Here is a 16,618-nt window from a genome sequence, read left to right as displayed (position 1 = left end):
AAGGAGAGAACGCATGTCAAGAACTCGGCACAGCACTTGGCACAACGCACGCACCCAAATGGCAGCTGGATTTCAGTGTGGATCGTGGTGGGCTCCCTCTTGGTTCAAGTTTAGAATCTGAACATAGTATGATGCCACAAGAGGTTTTAGAAGAGCTGTTATTATTTCATTCCTGTGTGTCAGATGTTGCTGGAAGTAATAGATGCAAGACTTCTAATCTCACCACATGTCTGCAAAGTAGGTATAATTATCCCTACTTTACAGTCCAGACCAAGGAGGCTCCATAAACTAGATAACTTGCCCAACCTGACACCCACCCATTTCACGGGTGAGGGCCTGGAAGAGGCAAATGACCAGAACAGAGGCATATATATATATTTTTAAATATTTTTGTTATCAAGAGTGATGGTAGTCACATGTAGAAGGAACATGGGGGAGGCAGGTATTGAGAGGAATTAAGATCGACATAAATCACAAAAAAAATGACTGAAAAGAATAGTGGCAGCAGATAGGGTTTCCCATATAGTGTAAAACAGCCCATTGATAATACAACAAAGTCATTTTATTTTTAATAGCTAAATATTTTAACATGTATGAGAAAAAATATACTTTCTGTAGTAAACTCAATTATTTTAGATATTACCACTGAGGATTAAACTCAAGTAGGTGGCACCAGGGATAGACTAACTTACAGACCATGTGAGTTACAGCCAGGGTGTCCAGACATGCCTGTGAACATTCCCAACCTTCAGTAACAGAGCCTCGTCGTAAGTCTTCTCAAGGATGGAGAGGAGCCTGGGTATCGCTGAAATTCTTCTGTAGGATGGATGGGGAGGTGGATATGGATTGCTTGTATAGATTCTCAGGCTGAATTTCTATGCACATTGCTGGAAGACTTGATCAGGAATTCACGATGCTGCCCTGGAAGCAAAATCTAAGCACTGTTGCTTACCTAGGAAAGCTCTTGCCAATGCCACAGAAGAGGATTTTAAGAGATTAAGGAGGATGCTTATCACGTTAGGGGCATTCTTGACTTCTTTTTCCCTTGGCTTTGTGAAGAGATGAGCAGTTCCTCCTGCCATCTGAAGTGCATGGGCTTCTGCAGATACAGCACAGTCTCACTTGTCTATGATTCCAGTTTTGAAAAGAATTTCTAGTCTTTCTGGATGAAGTCTCGAATCTGCCAGACCATGTACACAATTGGGACTGGCTATGCAAATGAACTTATCTGTAGGAACACTGGCATATATGAACAAACTTGCCTAATCCTCACAAGGCAAGTTTACATCAGTATTGCAAACTGGAGCTCTGATGTACATTCCTCAATCATCCTGAGTTTGTTTTCATCTGACTTTAGGAAAATAATCAATTAGTTATCAACTTACCTCAACAACTCAAACTATTTGGACATTACGAAGAAATCTGTAAGATTTGATAAAAGGTCTCCGAGTATTTTCTCACCCCAGAAGGCAGCAATGAGTAGACAGGGAACCTTTCCCTCTGTTGCTTTGTGGACGTTATCAAATAACTTCAGGATCTGGAAAGACTTCTGATGGCTTCTTGAAAGTTACCCACATCATTTTATTTAAGAATCAGTGCTCAGTATCTAGTTCAAAGAAATCAGTTAAGACTTTTTTTGCTCTTTCCTACTACATGTGAGTTAGAATTCTTGGTACTGACCAATGTCCACCTTTAGAAACCCTTTGGTCAATATAGGATTCTGCCTTTGTCTTAAACTTGGCAATATGAAGCCGATATCCCTTTAGAACTGATGGATCATTAAACTGGCCATTCTTCTGATTAGAGAATTTATTTTCAGGGATGTAAAATACTTATTGTGACCCTAAGTTAAACTTTGTCATTGTCTTAGCATTCTGATGACAAGTGACACTAGTTTGTTTATAGTGGTGCTAAAAATGTTCATGATGAAAATCCTGGGGGGCTACAAGCTGCCCCTTGGTGCCACCGCTGCACTTACGTGTTATGGGTGGTTCAGAGGCAACACCAGGGCACTAAGGCACTAAGGCACTAAGTCAAGAAAGGCTTCGCCTACTTATATGTGTTTCCTAACCCAAAAATGTCTTAGAGCAGCGATCCCCAGTCTTCTTCATTGCTCCAACATAGAGACCACGAGGTGTCATACTCCTCCAAGGGTGGAGGTCGGCACACTTTTCTGTAAGGGGCCGGATAGTATTTTCAGCTTTGCAAGCCATGTGGTTTCTGTTGCAACCACTCAAACCTGCCATTGTCGTGTGAAAGCAGCCACAGACAACACCGAACCAAATGAGCAGGGCTGTACTCCAGTAAGACTTGATTTACGAGAATAGGCAGTGGCTGGATTGGCCCTGCAGGCCTTTGGAGTCTGCCGGTCCCTGCTAGAGGGGACTGGGAACTGTGAAAGAGGACACCGCTGGGAGGTCATTCTCATCTACCTTTGAACCTTGCGAGTTTCTGGTCTAGAGTAAGGACAGAGGGGAGGCGCAGGAGAATCCCTCCCTAAGTGTGTCTCTTAAAGAGCATTTACAAAGAATAGGCACGAAGCCCTTTCAAAAAGAAAGATACTGTTTTTGGAGTTTCACTGAAGTTCCTAGTAATATTAAACTAAAATAACTAAATGTAGTACTCTTCCCTCAACCATGAGTTCTTCCTTATGGAGGATTCTAGTATACAGGGATATACTTCTGAATACCTTGGTGTTAACCGTGAGAATGAGCCAGAATTCAATTACTCCCACTGGCGATAATTAGAGAGGGAGAGGGGAATAGGGGATTGGGAAGAGAAAAGGTAGATAAAGCAGAAGGTGAAGCCAGAAATCAAGTTTTGAGAAGAGAGAAGGAAGAGATGTGCAAATAAGTAAATGCTGGCCTTAGGACAGCACGCTTGCTTTTTTGTAAATGTGAAGGAGCTAGGACAAAAGAGGGACTGACCTCATGTATTTTGGCATGAAGACATCACAGGCAAAGCTAAGACAGAGGCATATCTGTATATGATATATAACCAACCCCGTACTGGGAAAGGGGCTGGAGAAACTGTTATCCATCTGTGTTGTCTATGGTAAATCTCCTCACAGCCTTTTCTACCTGTAAGTATCCAAGTTACTCTCTAGGGCCCAAAGCAGAAGTCATAAAATTAGGAAAACACTGAATATTTTGATGGGGGAAGAGACACAGAAAACCTACCAGCCAAAACAACCCTAACAAACTGAGAGGAATATCTAAATACTCCTTTTAGTAACTGGGATTCTGAAGTTTCCAGAAGAGAGAAATAAACAGAAACCATTTTCTATTATACGAATTTAAGGTGTATAAAAGGTGACAACATTCTGTTTAGTATGCTATTTTACTTAGCTTAAAAAACATTTGTCAAAGATTTTCCACAGGCTCACCTGCAGCTCTGTACTCACCCTCACTTTGCTTTTTTTCCTCACACCAGCCAGAATCTGGTCATGGACCCAAAAGAGCCCAACCATTCCCAAGGGGAAGGGCCTGATGTATGCTGATTTTTTGCCAATTCAAATACTATTCTATTCCAGTATACATGTAGCCTAGGGTCTAGTATAATATGAACAGGAAAATGCCAAGGTTTAGAGAACAATTTTTAGGGAGAAAAATTTAAATTGAGATATTGGTTTTTACTGAGAGTTGGGAAATAGTTATTTAAAAATTTTAACCATAAACGTAGTCATGTTCATGTCTCCTTGAATAACATAAGCCTTTATGATTAAACAAACTGAAGTTTTTTTCAATAACTTTCACATACTTTTGAGACCAAGCCAAAGAAACATCCAGAAGAACCAGGTCTGTCCACATTAAAACAATTTACTTCCTAGATAACTGTTTTAGATTCCAATAATTTTATTCTTTTCCCTCCCTCTCCCTGCCCCAAATACAATTTAAACTGTTAAATATGGGCTGCAGTCGTCTCCAGCGTACTCTCCCTGGAGTTCCAAACTTCTGTAAGTGGTGTCCAGGCCAACGTTACTTACGCCAGCGCTGCGGCTCTTTGGATAAACAGAGATAAATGTAAGGATCCGAGAGGCCACTTCTCTCGACTGTTTCTACCTCTCGCCTCTACAGGTCACTGCGCTCTATTTTTGTTTTATAAATTTGGAAATAAAGTCTTAGGCACAACAAAAAGTTTCTGCTTCACTCTCTTCAGTCTCAAGGTATAGATGTGAAAAATAACCTCACTATCAACTAAATGATCCCTTCCAGGCAGGCAGAGCACTAAGGGCAGGCCTCCCCCTCTGAAGGAAATGACGGGAGGTTTTAGGTCCCACAGGCAGCTGGAGCACAAGAGGGCAGGGCCGCTGTGCCTGGCCTGCCGCAGGCCCTCCTGCTGCTGGAGCTGCTTGCTTACGAGGCACTGAATTAGCCAGTAAACCCCGGCATTTTAGAAGTCTGTGAATTCTGCTGGCCTCTAGTGCTCATCGTTATCTTGCACTTTTACACCAGAAGTTTTCATCTGAAAGCATCTCGGCTTTTTTTTTTTTTAATTGTGGAAAAATACTGGGCTTTTAAAATATCTTCTTATAAATGTCTTTTTTATTTTTAACTATATAGGATATATTTTTATAAAACAATACTTTAAAAAAATGAGCAAAAGTTATCTTTAAAAGAGAAATGAAATTCAGCCATTTTCCTTCTGGTAAGATTTAGTGCAAGCTGAAACTCATAACTAGAAGGGTGTTTGTTTTGTAAAAGATAAAAGTAGATGAACCCAGACAGCTATAAGCCTTGGACACACTGATGAGTGACAGCTGCATTCTGTTTCTCCTTTTCTCTTCTGAGGTATAAACCTGTTTGGTTTCAGTCCTAAAAAGAAGTTCTTAGGGAGGAGCTAAAAAGTCACCAAGAAGAGCCCTGATCTTCCAGCAGGCAAACAGCTTGAAGGAGAAAACACAAGACCACCAGATCTCCAGTGACAACATTAAATGGAGCACAAGAGCAATTATGTAAATGCTAATCAAATCTTATAAAGGCCATTATAACCAAAACCTCCAGTAAAAAACCCCAGAGCCTCAGGCAATAATAGCTCATTCACTAGGGCGTGTCAGATACTGCAAAACTGTAATACAAAAAGCACTTTGGAGAATCCCTTAGAGGTGCCTATAGTGGGATGTGACCTGTAATTGAGGCTAAAAATATAGAAAGGCTTACTCAGATGCCTGAAACTCCAGCTACAACAAAGGACGAAGTATCCTGTGAAGAGCATTGTGATGCCACCAACTCCACTCTTCATGGTGGTGCTGCACCTGATCCAGCCTGTTAAAAAGAGACATGTCTAATTGTCACAGTGACATGTACCTAGGGGCCACAACTTGTGAGTTATTCAAGGAGTCCCAGTTAGCTTGGGCAATGGAATTGTGATCCAAAGAGTTTACATACCACTATATATATATTTTTTTACACAGATGAAAAGGCTAAAATACACTAGACCTTAGTTTTAATAAATTTAAATTACTCTTGTTTTGGGGAGTCTGGTTAAAATCTTTAGCAGGGAGGAGATGTATACGATTGGTTAACTTGAGATTACATTCTTCCTGGCTTTGGGACCATCAATGTGGGAAAGGGAGATGTAGGGGTAGGTATTAAAAAATGAAAGCTGTGCAATAAATGGCAGCTGCTACTGTGTTAGCTTTGGTGCTTTCAATTATGTCAGACTCCGGAATGAAAACAGATAAACTGAAGAGGAGGAAGACTACACACTTGTCTCTTTTTCTCTTTTCTTTAGCCTTGCTGTAACAGTCATGGTTAAAGTAAGAGAAACTCCAGATGCTTGGAACCAGGAACAGAACCCAACAGTCAAGGACTCCAGCCTCACCTTTCTGTACAGCTCCCAAGAGTCTCGTTAGAGAGAAGTTGGAGGTTGTAAGCCTGGTCGGGGGTTCCGAACTCCTTACAGCAGTCGAACTTCTTTCCAACAAAGGAACTACGGTTCCAAACAGAAGTCACTGTGATAGTTCATCTAAATTCACCCTCTTCCCTAATACTCAGTACCCAAGGTTGCCAGGGCTAGGCCACAGGAAAAGTATCAAGAGGTGGATTAATGTCTGTATTGGGCTGCAGCTAACTAAGTGCTGAAAGCCCAAGCAGTCTATTCCAGGTCAAAAAAAGGTTCTTCAAAAGGCTAAAGGAGCCCCTAGGGATCAGGACCCAGATACCTTTTTGACCTGATGAATATATTACCCAGATGATCGATGTGTACATGCTTAATGAAATGAATCGCTTGTATCTGCTAAACATCTTAGCAAAAAGCATGACCTTCTACTATTATCATATTAACTACTACTCGTCACTACATCTACAGTCAACATGTCTATTACCCCATCGCTACTACTGACAGGCAAACATTCTTATTTATGTTCAACACAGGAATAACTAGAGTAGAACCAGAAAGCAGTGTTTCTGCTACTTAATTACATTTTTCCTGCACCTGTGTTTCTCTTTCATGACAGGCAGGGAATCTCTACTAGTGCTGGTTCTCTGGCCTTGGTTTGGTTCATCAGGCTAAGGGAGAAATTAAGCAAGTATTTATGACAGGTTTAGCAGGTGTGGTAAAAGCCGCTGGGAATGTAAAAATACTATCCAAACTATCATCATTATATTAAGTAACAATGAAAAGAACCATGCTGGCTTCCAAGAAATTACACAGAAGATAATCTCTTGCAAAGTGAAGATTAGTCTCTTAAAAAACAAAGCAGGACATAATCTATTCATCTTGAAAAAAAAATCTGAAGAAAAAGATGGGGAGAAAACTCCATGAAAACTGCAATTGTATAACCACTTTCTCTGCAGCGTCAGGAACTGTACGGCTCCTTGACTGTTCTTTCCCAGGCAGTGGAGCCTATTTACTTCATCACAGGTTCAGTCCAACTTACGTGAATGACGTCAGTTCAGCCCTGAGCTGGGATATATTAGTACCCAAGGCCCAGGAGAGGCCAGCTCAGAGCCCACACAAGTCCTGTTCGAGTTTTTTTCAATGCTTCTGCCTGCTGCCCAGGTACTCTGCGTTCTGATCGACATCCTTACGGCCTAGCTGTGGGCCTAGGACTGCTATCACCGCCTGCCATCCTTCCGCTGTCTCATCTCCTAGACACTCTCCTTCACCTGCCAGTGTTGACATCCTTACATTTCAAACCCAGTGACAATGGCTCCACTCTTAATACAAATGCTGAAAACCCTCCTCCACCCTCTCTACCTCTAACATTTCCTGTCATCCGTCTGGCCTTGTCAGAATCCCAGACGTGTGATCTCTCACCCCTCATGTCTCTGGCTGCTAATTAATCACATGCTCTTTTCTAAAACACCCCCTTCATGGACTCCTCTGGCTAATACAGGACCCAATCCTGGCTTGTCATATTCGTGCTCAAGTTCTGATCCTGACTATTCTGAGCCCCCTCCTCACATGGGCCCCATGTCAAACATCTCACACAGATACCCTATTGATGGAAATCCTGTTTGAACGCTAGAGAACAGCCTTTAATTAGCCATTTCTTGGCCTTTACAAATCCATGACCCTATAAGGTTTTCTCACTTTACCTTCTGGTATCCTCGTCAGCCAAGTTTTGCTTTCTGTAGTTATATGAATTATTTTTTTTTCAAACCACCCTTTCCCTCGCCCACCATTTGTTTGGGAATATTCCCCTGCTGGGTCTGAGGCACCTGTTCCATTGCCATCACCTACATCAACAGTTCTTAAACTTGGCTGCTCTTCAGAAACACTTGGAAAACGTTTGAAAATATGATTCTTAGACCTTACTTCAGAATTAATCTCTGAGGATGATGCCTAGGAATCTTTACAAAAATGCCCATGTGAAACTGCTGATTGTCCAGACTTGGGAACTAAGGACATTGATCTCTTAAACTTTGAGTCCCCAAAGACAAGGCCCTGAATTCTGCAAAGGCTCAGCCAAGTGCTCCCAGCTCAATGCTCTAGAGGCTACGCAGACTCTGAAAGCTTCCCTTTGAACAATGAAAACCAATTTCTATTGCTGAGGACTCTTAGACAATTGTACTTGAGTCTCCTGAGATTTAAATCTTGAACTTCTAAAATCTATTTTCACTAAGGCCAGGAAAACTACTCCTTTTGGTACTAAGTCCATAAAAATCTTTGTCTCTGAAGCTCAAAAGATGGCTCCTAATGCTGCTGAATTCCATAAGCCTAATTCTCTTATTCCTGATTTACTATAACACAGTGGCATCCTCAGAACAGTCTGCTTTGGGATTCCTAGCTTGGGCCACCAAAATATATCCATTTTTTGTCAGCCATGAGAGCTTTTGGTTCTACCTTGTCTCATCAAAACGACAAGATAGTCTTTTATGCCTCTCAAGGCCCTGGGTACCTTTCCATCTGGTGGGATCACTTCACCTAAGTTTACTCAGATACCCTGATATATGAAGACTAGCTGCTGTTATAGGTTTCTCTATGTAGAAAAGAATATCTGACATTATCTTGAAGCCCAAAAGTCCAACAGAAGAAACAGTGCCTGGAAAAGCTTGGCAAAGACCATCACGCAATGTCAGATGTCAACCGTCAACTGAAACTTGATGTTGGGCAAGTTATTTATCCTCTCTGAAACTCAGTTTTCTCATCTGTAAAAGGGGATAAGCCCAATCTCCCAGGTTTGGTATAAGACTACCTGAGATAACCTATGTAAATAGGCAGGTATTACACCTGACATATAGTTAACTCAATAATTGTTAGTTCACTGGCCCTGCCTGGAAGTAACAAAGAAATGAGGTGCCTTCCTGAGATAAAGAAGGCTGAATGGTCTATCAAAGGTCTTGCCTGCGTAAGAAAATATACACCACATGCTCTTCTGCAAAGATTCTAAAAAAGTTCATTTTAATTTGCAGTCATTGGAGGTAGACATTACCTGGTGAAATTACAAAGCTTTCTCAGGAACCACACTACCTTTTAATCCTTGTAGATTTAAATGGCCTTGCTGAAGTCCTTGGCCAACTGAGGAATAAGGTCTTGACCTGAGATCCCAGGGTCTCCTCTTGTATCCTCTGTTCATTTGTGGCAGCATCAAAGTCTGAACATTAATCATGGAGCCAATTTCTATAGTTTTTCAGTTTCTAACAGAACTAAAGGCCCAGTGATAGCCACATTATTGTCTGATATAGAAATCCAAACTAATCACATATTATAGACTGTAACCAATAAGAAAACAAATTAGTTTCTAACCTCTATTCTAGAGGAACTTCTTGTTGATGGAAAGACTATTTTTCCTCCATATTCAATCTCACAAGCCTAGTGATTTAACGGCATAAATTACTGTATCTCTTACCTTATTATTACTGTATTCTTGGGACCTATTAAAGTGTGTCAACTAATAACTTAAATCAACCATGACATCGACCACTAACTAACTGCCCCACAGAGTAAGCCTGAGGCAGAGCTTAAAGACCATGGATGTGTAAGTCAGATGGACATGGATTTGAATCCTGACTGCCCCGTACTGTAGGAAGATGGAAGATGTGTGAAGTTCAGATTCTTCACCTATAAAAAAGGACGGACAGTGATATCACCTCACAGTTGTTCTGAGGGTTAAATGAGATGATAACGTAAGCACCTAGCACGACGACTGAAACCTCATTACTTGATAAACATTAGTTCCCTCCCTAAAAGTGAAAGTGGATGTATCAAGAACACGCCTTAGCACTATAAAAGAGAGTGCAGAAAATAAAGAAGACTTTCCACTTGCTAGAGAGATTTGCTATGGGCTGCGTTTGTGCAACTGAAAAACACAAAGAAGTACAGAGATATAACAAACACCCATGTTTCTAGCTATGGCATATTTTCTACAATATAGTTTAGTGGAAGGGATTAGACTAGGTCTCAGGAAACCAGGTTCTACTTGCAACTCTACCTGCAACTTGCCAACAATTTATTGGCAACACAACCTAGGACAAATCACTTACTCTCTGTGGGCCTGTTTCATTATCTGCAAAACAGAAAATCAGGGGCCGGGCCTATGGTTTAGAGGTTAAGTGTGCGCGCTCCGCTACTGGCGGCCCGGGTTCAGATCCCGGGCGCGCACCGACGCACCGCTTCTCTGGCGATGCTGAGGCCGTGTCCCACATACAGCAACTAGAAGGATATGCAACTATGACATACAACTATCTACTGGGGCTTTGGGGGGGGAAAAAAAAATCACCTGCCCACCTCTCAGCGTGGTGAGGCTGAAATAGGAAAACAGATGGAAGCACTCTGAAAACCACAGAGCAAGACAAAGGCTCATATTAATTCTACGTTTCATATGGAGAAGGAGCTTGACACTACAATTCTGACCTTGAGACTATAACTTTGTAGACAGCCTAGATGTTAGACCTGTTTGCAGAACTGGGAACGACTGAGGCAGCTGAAGAAAATGCAGCTTTACCTAGTAACGCTCTTTCCTTAACACACTGCCTTTGAAACCACTGAAGAGGGATAATTAAAATACAAAAGGAAATAAAAGTTTTCGAGACCAGACAAATTGGGATTTGGTGAATACGTGAGCATTTACAAACTGTAAGAGGGAAAAAATATATCCCCTCCAGAAAAGCTAATACAAGTTTTTCAGGTATAAATCTATCGTGAGTTGCTATAGACTCCTGTCAAAATAAACCTAAAAGAGCCAATGCACACACACAAGATGGATGCCTCATTAAACTAACTGCCCCTAGAGAACCTAAAAAAAGAAAAAAATCCAAATTTCCTGGTGAAGAAAATGAAGAAATTTATGTGTTGTAGCCAGAGATGTAGTCCAGTAACTAAGGGTGCGAGTCAGCAGAAGCAAGTGAGGATGCCTCAAATGACCGTCAGGAACTTGGCTCCGACTTGTGGCTGTAGTCCTACCCACCAGTTAACCTATTCTAGGCATTAGCAAGGAGCATCTAGAAGTTTCTGAAGAGACAGATTCACAATCCAGATCAGTACCCATGTCCAGTCTCTTCCCCCTAGTCCTTCTTACCTAATCTCTCACGTTCTGAGGCTCAGTATCTGGTTCCATTCTTGGGTCCTAATCTCTGTGGACCAATTTTTCTAGTGCATGGACTTCTACAACTTTTGCCACTCTCTATTGCTGGTCCTCATCTCCTGAACTTCCACTTCCACCTATCTGCTTTGACTGCCACACATCCCTGGACAGTTTTAAACCCATCCTGCCCCCAAGTTCAAAAATAGCATCTGCTGGTACCTTCTTTGCTACCCTAAATTCCTCAATATTGCATTTGACCATAAACCTGGAAACTATCTTGTGTACAACCCGGTCCTGATTGAAATCTGAACACGGTGCTTGTTCTATTTAGGTGGACCATGAAGTCTTTATGCTTTTCTTGAGTCTGTTCAGCCTGAATACCCACCCAATTTCTACTGGCCATACCTCTTCTCAGTGTAGAAATTCAACTGTTATCAAAATCACCAGCCAGCCTGTCCTAATGCAGCCTTCAACTCCTGGTGGAGGGGAAGGGAGAGTGATAAACCACTGTTACTGACCCACCTGGAGCAAGAAGTAATGTTTTAAGTCCAGTGCAGTGGAATGCCTACCTAGGCATAATAAGCTAAATGAGTGAAAATATCAGTATTCTGAACCTTAATGATTCAAAAGGCACAGAACTGTTTGGATGGGCTGGATGACCCTTGGAAATGAGCGTGTTTACCTTGAGACAGTCTTTCCCCCTGGGGACTGAGGAGCTGGGGCTTCTGGGCCATTGCATTCCAACACCGAGGCTGCCCTGGCAACACCCCTAGGCCAAGATAACCAGGATAGAGCTCTGGAAACCACTCCAGCCCCAGGGAGCTAGGAAGTGTCTTCCTGTCAGCGACACTGATCTGACTGGTGAAGGGGCTTTCAGAAGTGTGACCCTGGGTTGAATGTAAAGACTGCTGGCACCCAGGCTGTGATGCTTGGGGCCGAGAGCCAGATTGGGGCTGCAGAGAAGTTCGTTCTTCACTCTCCATCAACGCCTTTACATTAGGGACTCGATTATGATTGCAGGCTTCTGCTTTCTCTTCTTGAAGAAATTTTATAGCCAGAGAGGTAAGACTTTGATTACATGACTGTGATACAGAAAGGAACTCGTGAGTTGTCTCCCTTGGCACGAACAAACTTAAATTGGGACCTTCATCTTGAGAGTTCTTCTCTGTGGCTGAATCATCGGTATTGAAGTCCTTCTTAGAGTCATCGCTCGTGGAAGTCATTTCTGTCACACACACACTTTTTTCTGCATTTCCTTTTCTCCCACATGCCTCTACTTCAAGGTTAAGTCCTTTTTCCTGCTTCTCCCTGACTTGGATTCTGCCTAATGGGCTAACTTTAAAACTTAAAATTTGTGATTCTGTGTTCTTTTCCTGAGACTCAGAGTCTCTAAAATTAGTAGAGACATCTGAGAGGCGATCCCCGGCCTTGGAATCTCTCTCACTGCTTGACAACGATGATCTTACTCTTTTAACCCCATAATTGACATTCAGGGGAGAATTATGATCATCATCAGTAGGCATATCTGGTAATTTTGCTAGAAGCTTCTGTCTTGGGGGATCAATTTTGTCCAATCTTAAATTAGCACAAGTGGTCTGTACATCATTAGGTAAGGCTGAAGAATATTTTCTACCTTGATTTGATGAAGAAGGAAACAATGGGCCAAGAGGTAAAGATGCTTCAGTTTCTGAAGGATTACTTCTACTTTCCCCTGATTTAGGCAAATCTTTGGCAAGTTCTTTTTCAGGAGTAGTGTTCTCTGATGCATAAAACTGAGCCTTAGTTTCTCCCTGGAAAGTAATCTTTGGTTCAGTATTTTTTAACATTTTGAGGGAGAGCTGAATTTGATTCTTGACGTCTTTATGTGTCTTTGTATTACCTGCTTTTTCCAAACCAGCTAATACTGGAAAGGACTTATCTGTCCGTTCTGGTGTGTGCCTTTTCAACTTAGGATTTCTTTTCTCCTTCTCTGTCCCAAACTCCCTCTCTTTAGCTTGAATTAAGTCTTTGACTGGCCCTTTCCTTTTTTTAGCACGTGGGAGTGTAGGTGGCGGGGAGTGACAAACTTTCTGATCAGCAGGTATATGTGGTCCTATCATCTTACAGTGTGGCAAGTGGGATTTTAATCGCTTAAATGGCTTTTTACAATACGGACACACTTCCATTCTGGGTGGAATATCACTCTCCTATTCCTGAAAAAAAAAAATGTGACATTATGAGGAGCACATAGTTTGTAGAATAAATACCAATATTTTATTTGTCTCGTACCTTTTAAATTCATTTGGAAGAACTCACATTGAAGGAACTTATTAAAAGTTTGTTTTGATCCATTCTTTCTCTTACAGAGACAGAAAATAGAAGACACAGTTTGATTTTAGATAAATATTCCTGGCTCCATTTCTGCTTGGTATTTTATATTTCTTAAAGTCTTCTAAGAATCAGTCATTACAAAAGACAATCAAAGAGGTTTTTCAACATCCTTAACTAGAAGGTGAGCAAGACCAAAAGACTTAAGTCTAATGAATTAATTAGTGGAAGGAACAGATGTCCAAAATACCATTCAGAATAAAATGTTTGCTATTTAAGGTTGTAGCAGGTCAACTGGATATCACATGAGTATAATAAAATTGTTAAAAACTCTTAAACACATCATTCAAGGGAAGAATGGTAAAGAATAAAAAACTGAGGCCAGGATTTGAAGGTTGTTGATTAGAGTAGTGGTTTCCAAAGTGACATATGGAAGATCCACTGGGATGCAAGAAGAAAATACTAAACTTCCATTATCTAAGCACGAGAAATGAAGCTCTACTTTTAATATATTAGTAATATGCATACAATCAAGTGTCGCTTAATGACGAGGATACATTCTGAGAAATGCGTCATTATGCAACTATGCCGTTGTGCGAACATCATGGACCGTACTTACACAAACCCAGATGGTATAGTTGACTACACACCTGGGCTATATAGTACTAATCTTATGGGACCACCATCATATATGCGGTCTATCATTGACTAGGACATCATTACGTGGCACATGACTGTAGATATATACATAACACACATATATAAAAGTACACATAATGCACAAATATATATGGAGAGGACATGCTCTCAAATTTTTAAATTGTAGTTTGTAGTACAACGGATTATTGGCAAATTTGTTTAGTTTGACATCTTTTGTGAAATTTACACCATGTAAAAACATTAAAAAAATTTATACCATGTTTCATTTGTACCTCTTTGTTATCTTCTTGAGTCAGGAAAAACAAATATTTAATTCCAAAGCCCTGCTGAAAGTTATTTCCTTTTTTTTTACATTTTTTATTCTTTCTATAAAGTTCTAGAGGGCAGGGAACATGTCTAACCTGTGCACAGCTGTATTCTCAAAACCTAGCACTGAGCCTGGCATGTGATATCTGTTGAATGAATTCTTTCTCTGGACATACACCATTATAAGGTACTGTGACTGCGAATATCTTCTGACCACTATATAGGTCAAAAAGTGAGACCTTGAAACCACTAACAAAACAAATAGATATAATGCTGGCCAATCAATTTATCAAAGCAAGCAACCCACCTTATCCTACATGGAGTCAGGCAAAACAAAACTGTTTTCTGCCAACAGACTTTACAGTAATTATTCCTACTTTGGAGGTACCCCTTTGACAATATAATGAAAGTTATGAACCGTTTATTTACAAAAATACACACACTGAAGCTAGTCAACAGGCTTAGGCTAATAACTTTAGAAGGGGCTTGAGACTTCTGTTAGATGTGTCTGCCTCTACAGTACTCCACCATCACACTTAATCCTACTAGAAAGATCTCTGTACCCTCACATAATAACGTCTTAATGTGGGTCCTGATTAATAAAGGAAAAACAATAGCATATACTGGAGTATCTGAGGAAGCCATTTGGTTTAAAACTAATTTGGCCTGGGCCGGCCCCATGGCTTAGCGGTTAAGTGCGCGCGCTCCGCTACTGGCGGCCCGGGTTCGGATCCCGAGCGTGCCCCGACGCACCGTTTCTCCGGCCATGCTGAGGCCGCATCCCACATACAGCAACTAGAAGGATGTGCAACTATGATGTACAACTATCTACTGGGGCTTTGGGGGGAAAAAAAAAGGAGGAGGATTGGCATGGATGTTAGCTCAGGGCTGAGCTTCCTCACCAAAAATAAATAAATAAATAAAACTAATTTGGCCTGACCTTGTTTTTCCAAAAGGGCCTGACATGGCCTGTTGAGCATGCGTTGTACATCTGCTTTAAACATTTACTGTGTTCCAAAGACAAGAATGATGCCCCTAAAGATAAGGATGTAACTTCCCCCCATATCAGCATTTCTTTAAGGATAAGCACCTCTTCCTGGAAAGCAAAGATTAATTACCCACCTGCTGTGCTCACCTTGTGACCACTGACCTGCTCGCCACAGACCTGCTGTGCCAGCTAAGCATGTCGTGACGATAGTAAAAGAGATATTCCTATCATGTGTGATGTGTGCTCTCTGTTCGAAGACAGAATATAACTACTCTGTACACCCCACTGCTTTGGTGCTCTTCCTTCCTTGGGGAAGGAAGGCTCAGGCTATAGTCCTCAAACTTGGCTCGAAATAAACTCACCCCAACTTTGATTTATAGATTGACTATGAATTATTTGCGTTGACAGTACCTAACTGCTCTCTTACCAGAGCTTCTCTAGAAGGATGCTAACTTTTCGGTGGTTTCTCCTGGATCTCCATGCTTCACGATCTCCATTCCTAGTGTGGCGTAAAGAAACTCGATTTTAACGTCAGCCTCTGGAAGACACAATCAGAGAAGTAACTCGAGCACACACAGTGAATAAATGTGGCACAATGCTAAGTCAAATACAAACAACTGGGGTATCAGCAGGGTTCAGTTCCGGAAGGCAAGAGTTAAGGCTTCAGGAGCCTCTCGGGCACAGGGCCAATCTTAACTACGCTAATCTGCGCCCTCACCTCCAGCGCTCTCCTGGACGTCTCCTCCCCTGGCCTGCCCTCCTCCCAGCTCCCCTACTTTTTCCGAAAGCTCCCTGCTGCCGCCAGCGGAGTGGGCGGGGACCGCCGGCAGCTCCTGCGACCGGGCCGGCCTCCCCACAACCCCAGCCCCAGGCGCTGGCACCGCTGGGACACCCAAGGGGCTCCTTCTGGGGCTCCGAGAAGCCCCCACCTGGCCTACCACTCGATCGACTGCCCTCTCGCCTCAGAACAACAGCCTCCAGACCTAGAGCCTAGGCCGTAGGAAACAGGCCCTTCCGTCAGACGCCCCCAGGGCAGCGCCCCTCACCTCACAAACCGTGAAACTCCAGGGAGCCCTCGTGCCAAGCCCCCCAGCGCAGCCCACGCGCGGATTCCCAACTCCCCCTTGCCGGGACCTGCGGCAGGCCGTCTGCGCGACTGCCTGATGCTTTTCGACTATTTTTTTAAAAATTGCTACCTCACAGGGATTTGACTCAAATACTCGTATCACATTATTATAGCATAACTTAATTTAATTTAAACCTGACTTGACTTTTACCATGTCCCCGCTTGGCTGCAAACAGGCGAAAACTCGGGTCACCTCGTAGGAGGTCCTCCCTCCCAGAAGCTCCTAGTCGCTCCTCCCCCTCCAAGCCCGCCTCTTCCCGTG

General features: G+C 42.2%; 1 protein-coding gene across 5 annotated transcripts; it reads right to left on the bottom strand.

Moving 5' to 3' along the window:
- Positions 1 to 540: 540 nt before the first annotated feature.
- Positions 541 to 16,529, bottom strand: MTNAP1 (mitochondrial nucleoid associated protein 1). 5 transcript variants are annotated; one of them, XM_087441501.1, is made up of 6 exons: positions 16,508 to 16,529; positions 15,658 to 15,768; positions 11,652 to 13,161; positions 5,824 to 5,931; positions 5,160 to 5,264; positions 541 to 4,000 (listed from the first exon to the last, which is right to left on the bottom strand). In XM_087441501.1, exons 3-6 carry the CDS (start codon positions 13,132 to 13,134, stop codon positions 3,978 to 3,980), a joined length of 1,719 nt encoding a protein of 572 aa, XP_087297627.1. In that variant the 5' UTR covers positions 13,135 to 13,161; positions 15,658 to 15,768; positions 16,508 to 16,529; the 3' UTR covers positions 541 to 3,977. The 5 variants fall into 5 exon arrangements, with proteins under 5 accessions (XP_087297627.1, XP_014644689.2, XP_087297628.1 ...); XM_014789203.2 differs by lacking the exon at positions 16,508 to 16,529 and adding an exon at positions 16,277 to 16,378; XM_087441502.1 differs by lacking the exon at positions 16,508 to 16,529 and adding an exon at positions 16,277 to 16,371 and having other exon boundaries at positions 15,658 to 15,729.
- Between the last annotated feature and the right edge of the window lie 89 nt (positions 16,530 to 16,618).

This window comes from Ceratotherium simum, chromosome 16 (genome assembly GCF_057802395.1).
Source record: "Ceratotherium simum simum isolate JZ-2026a chromosome 16, ASM5780239v1, whole genome shotgun sequence".
NCBI lineage: Eukaryota > Metazoa > Chordata > Mammalia > Perissodactyla > Rhinocerotidae > Ceratotherium > Ceratotherium simum.
This window is presented reverse-complemented; position numbering and strand designations above follow the sequence as displayed.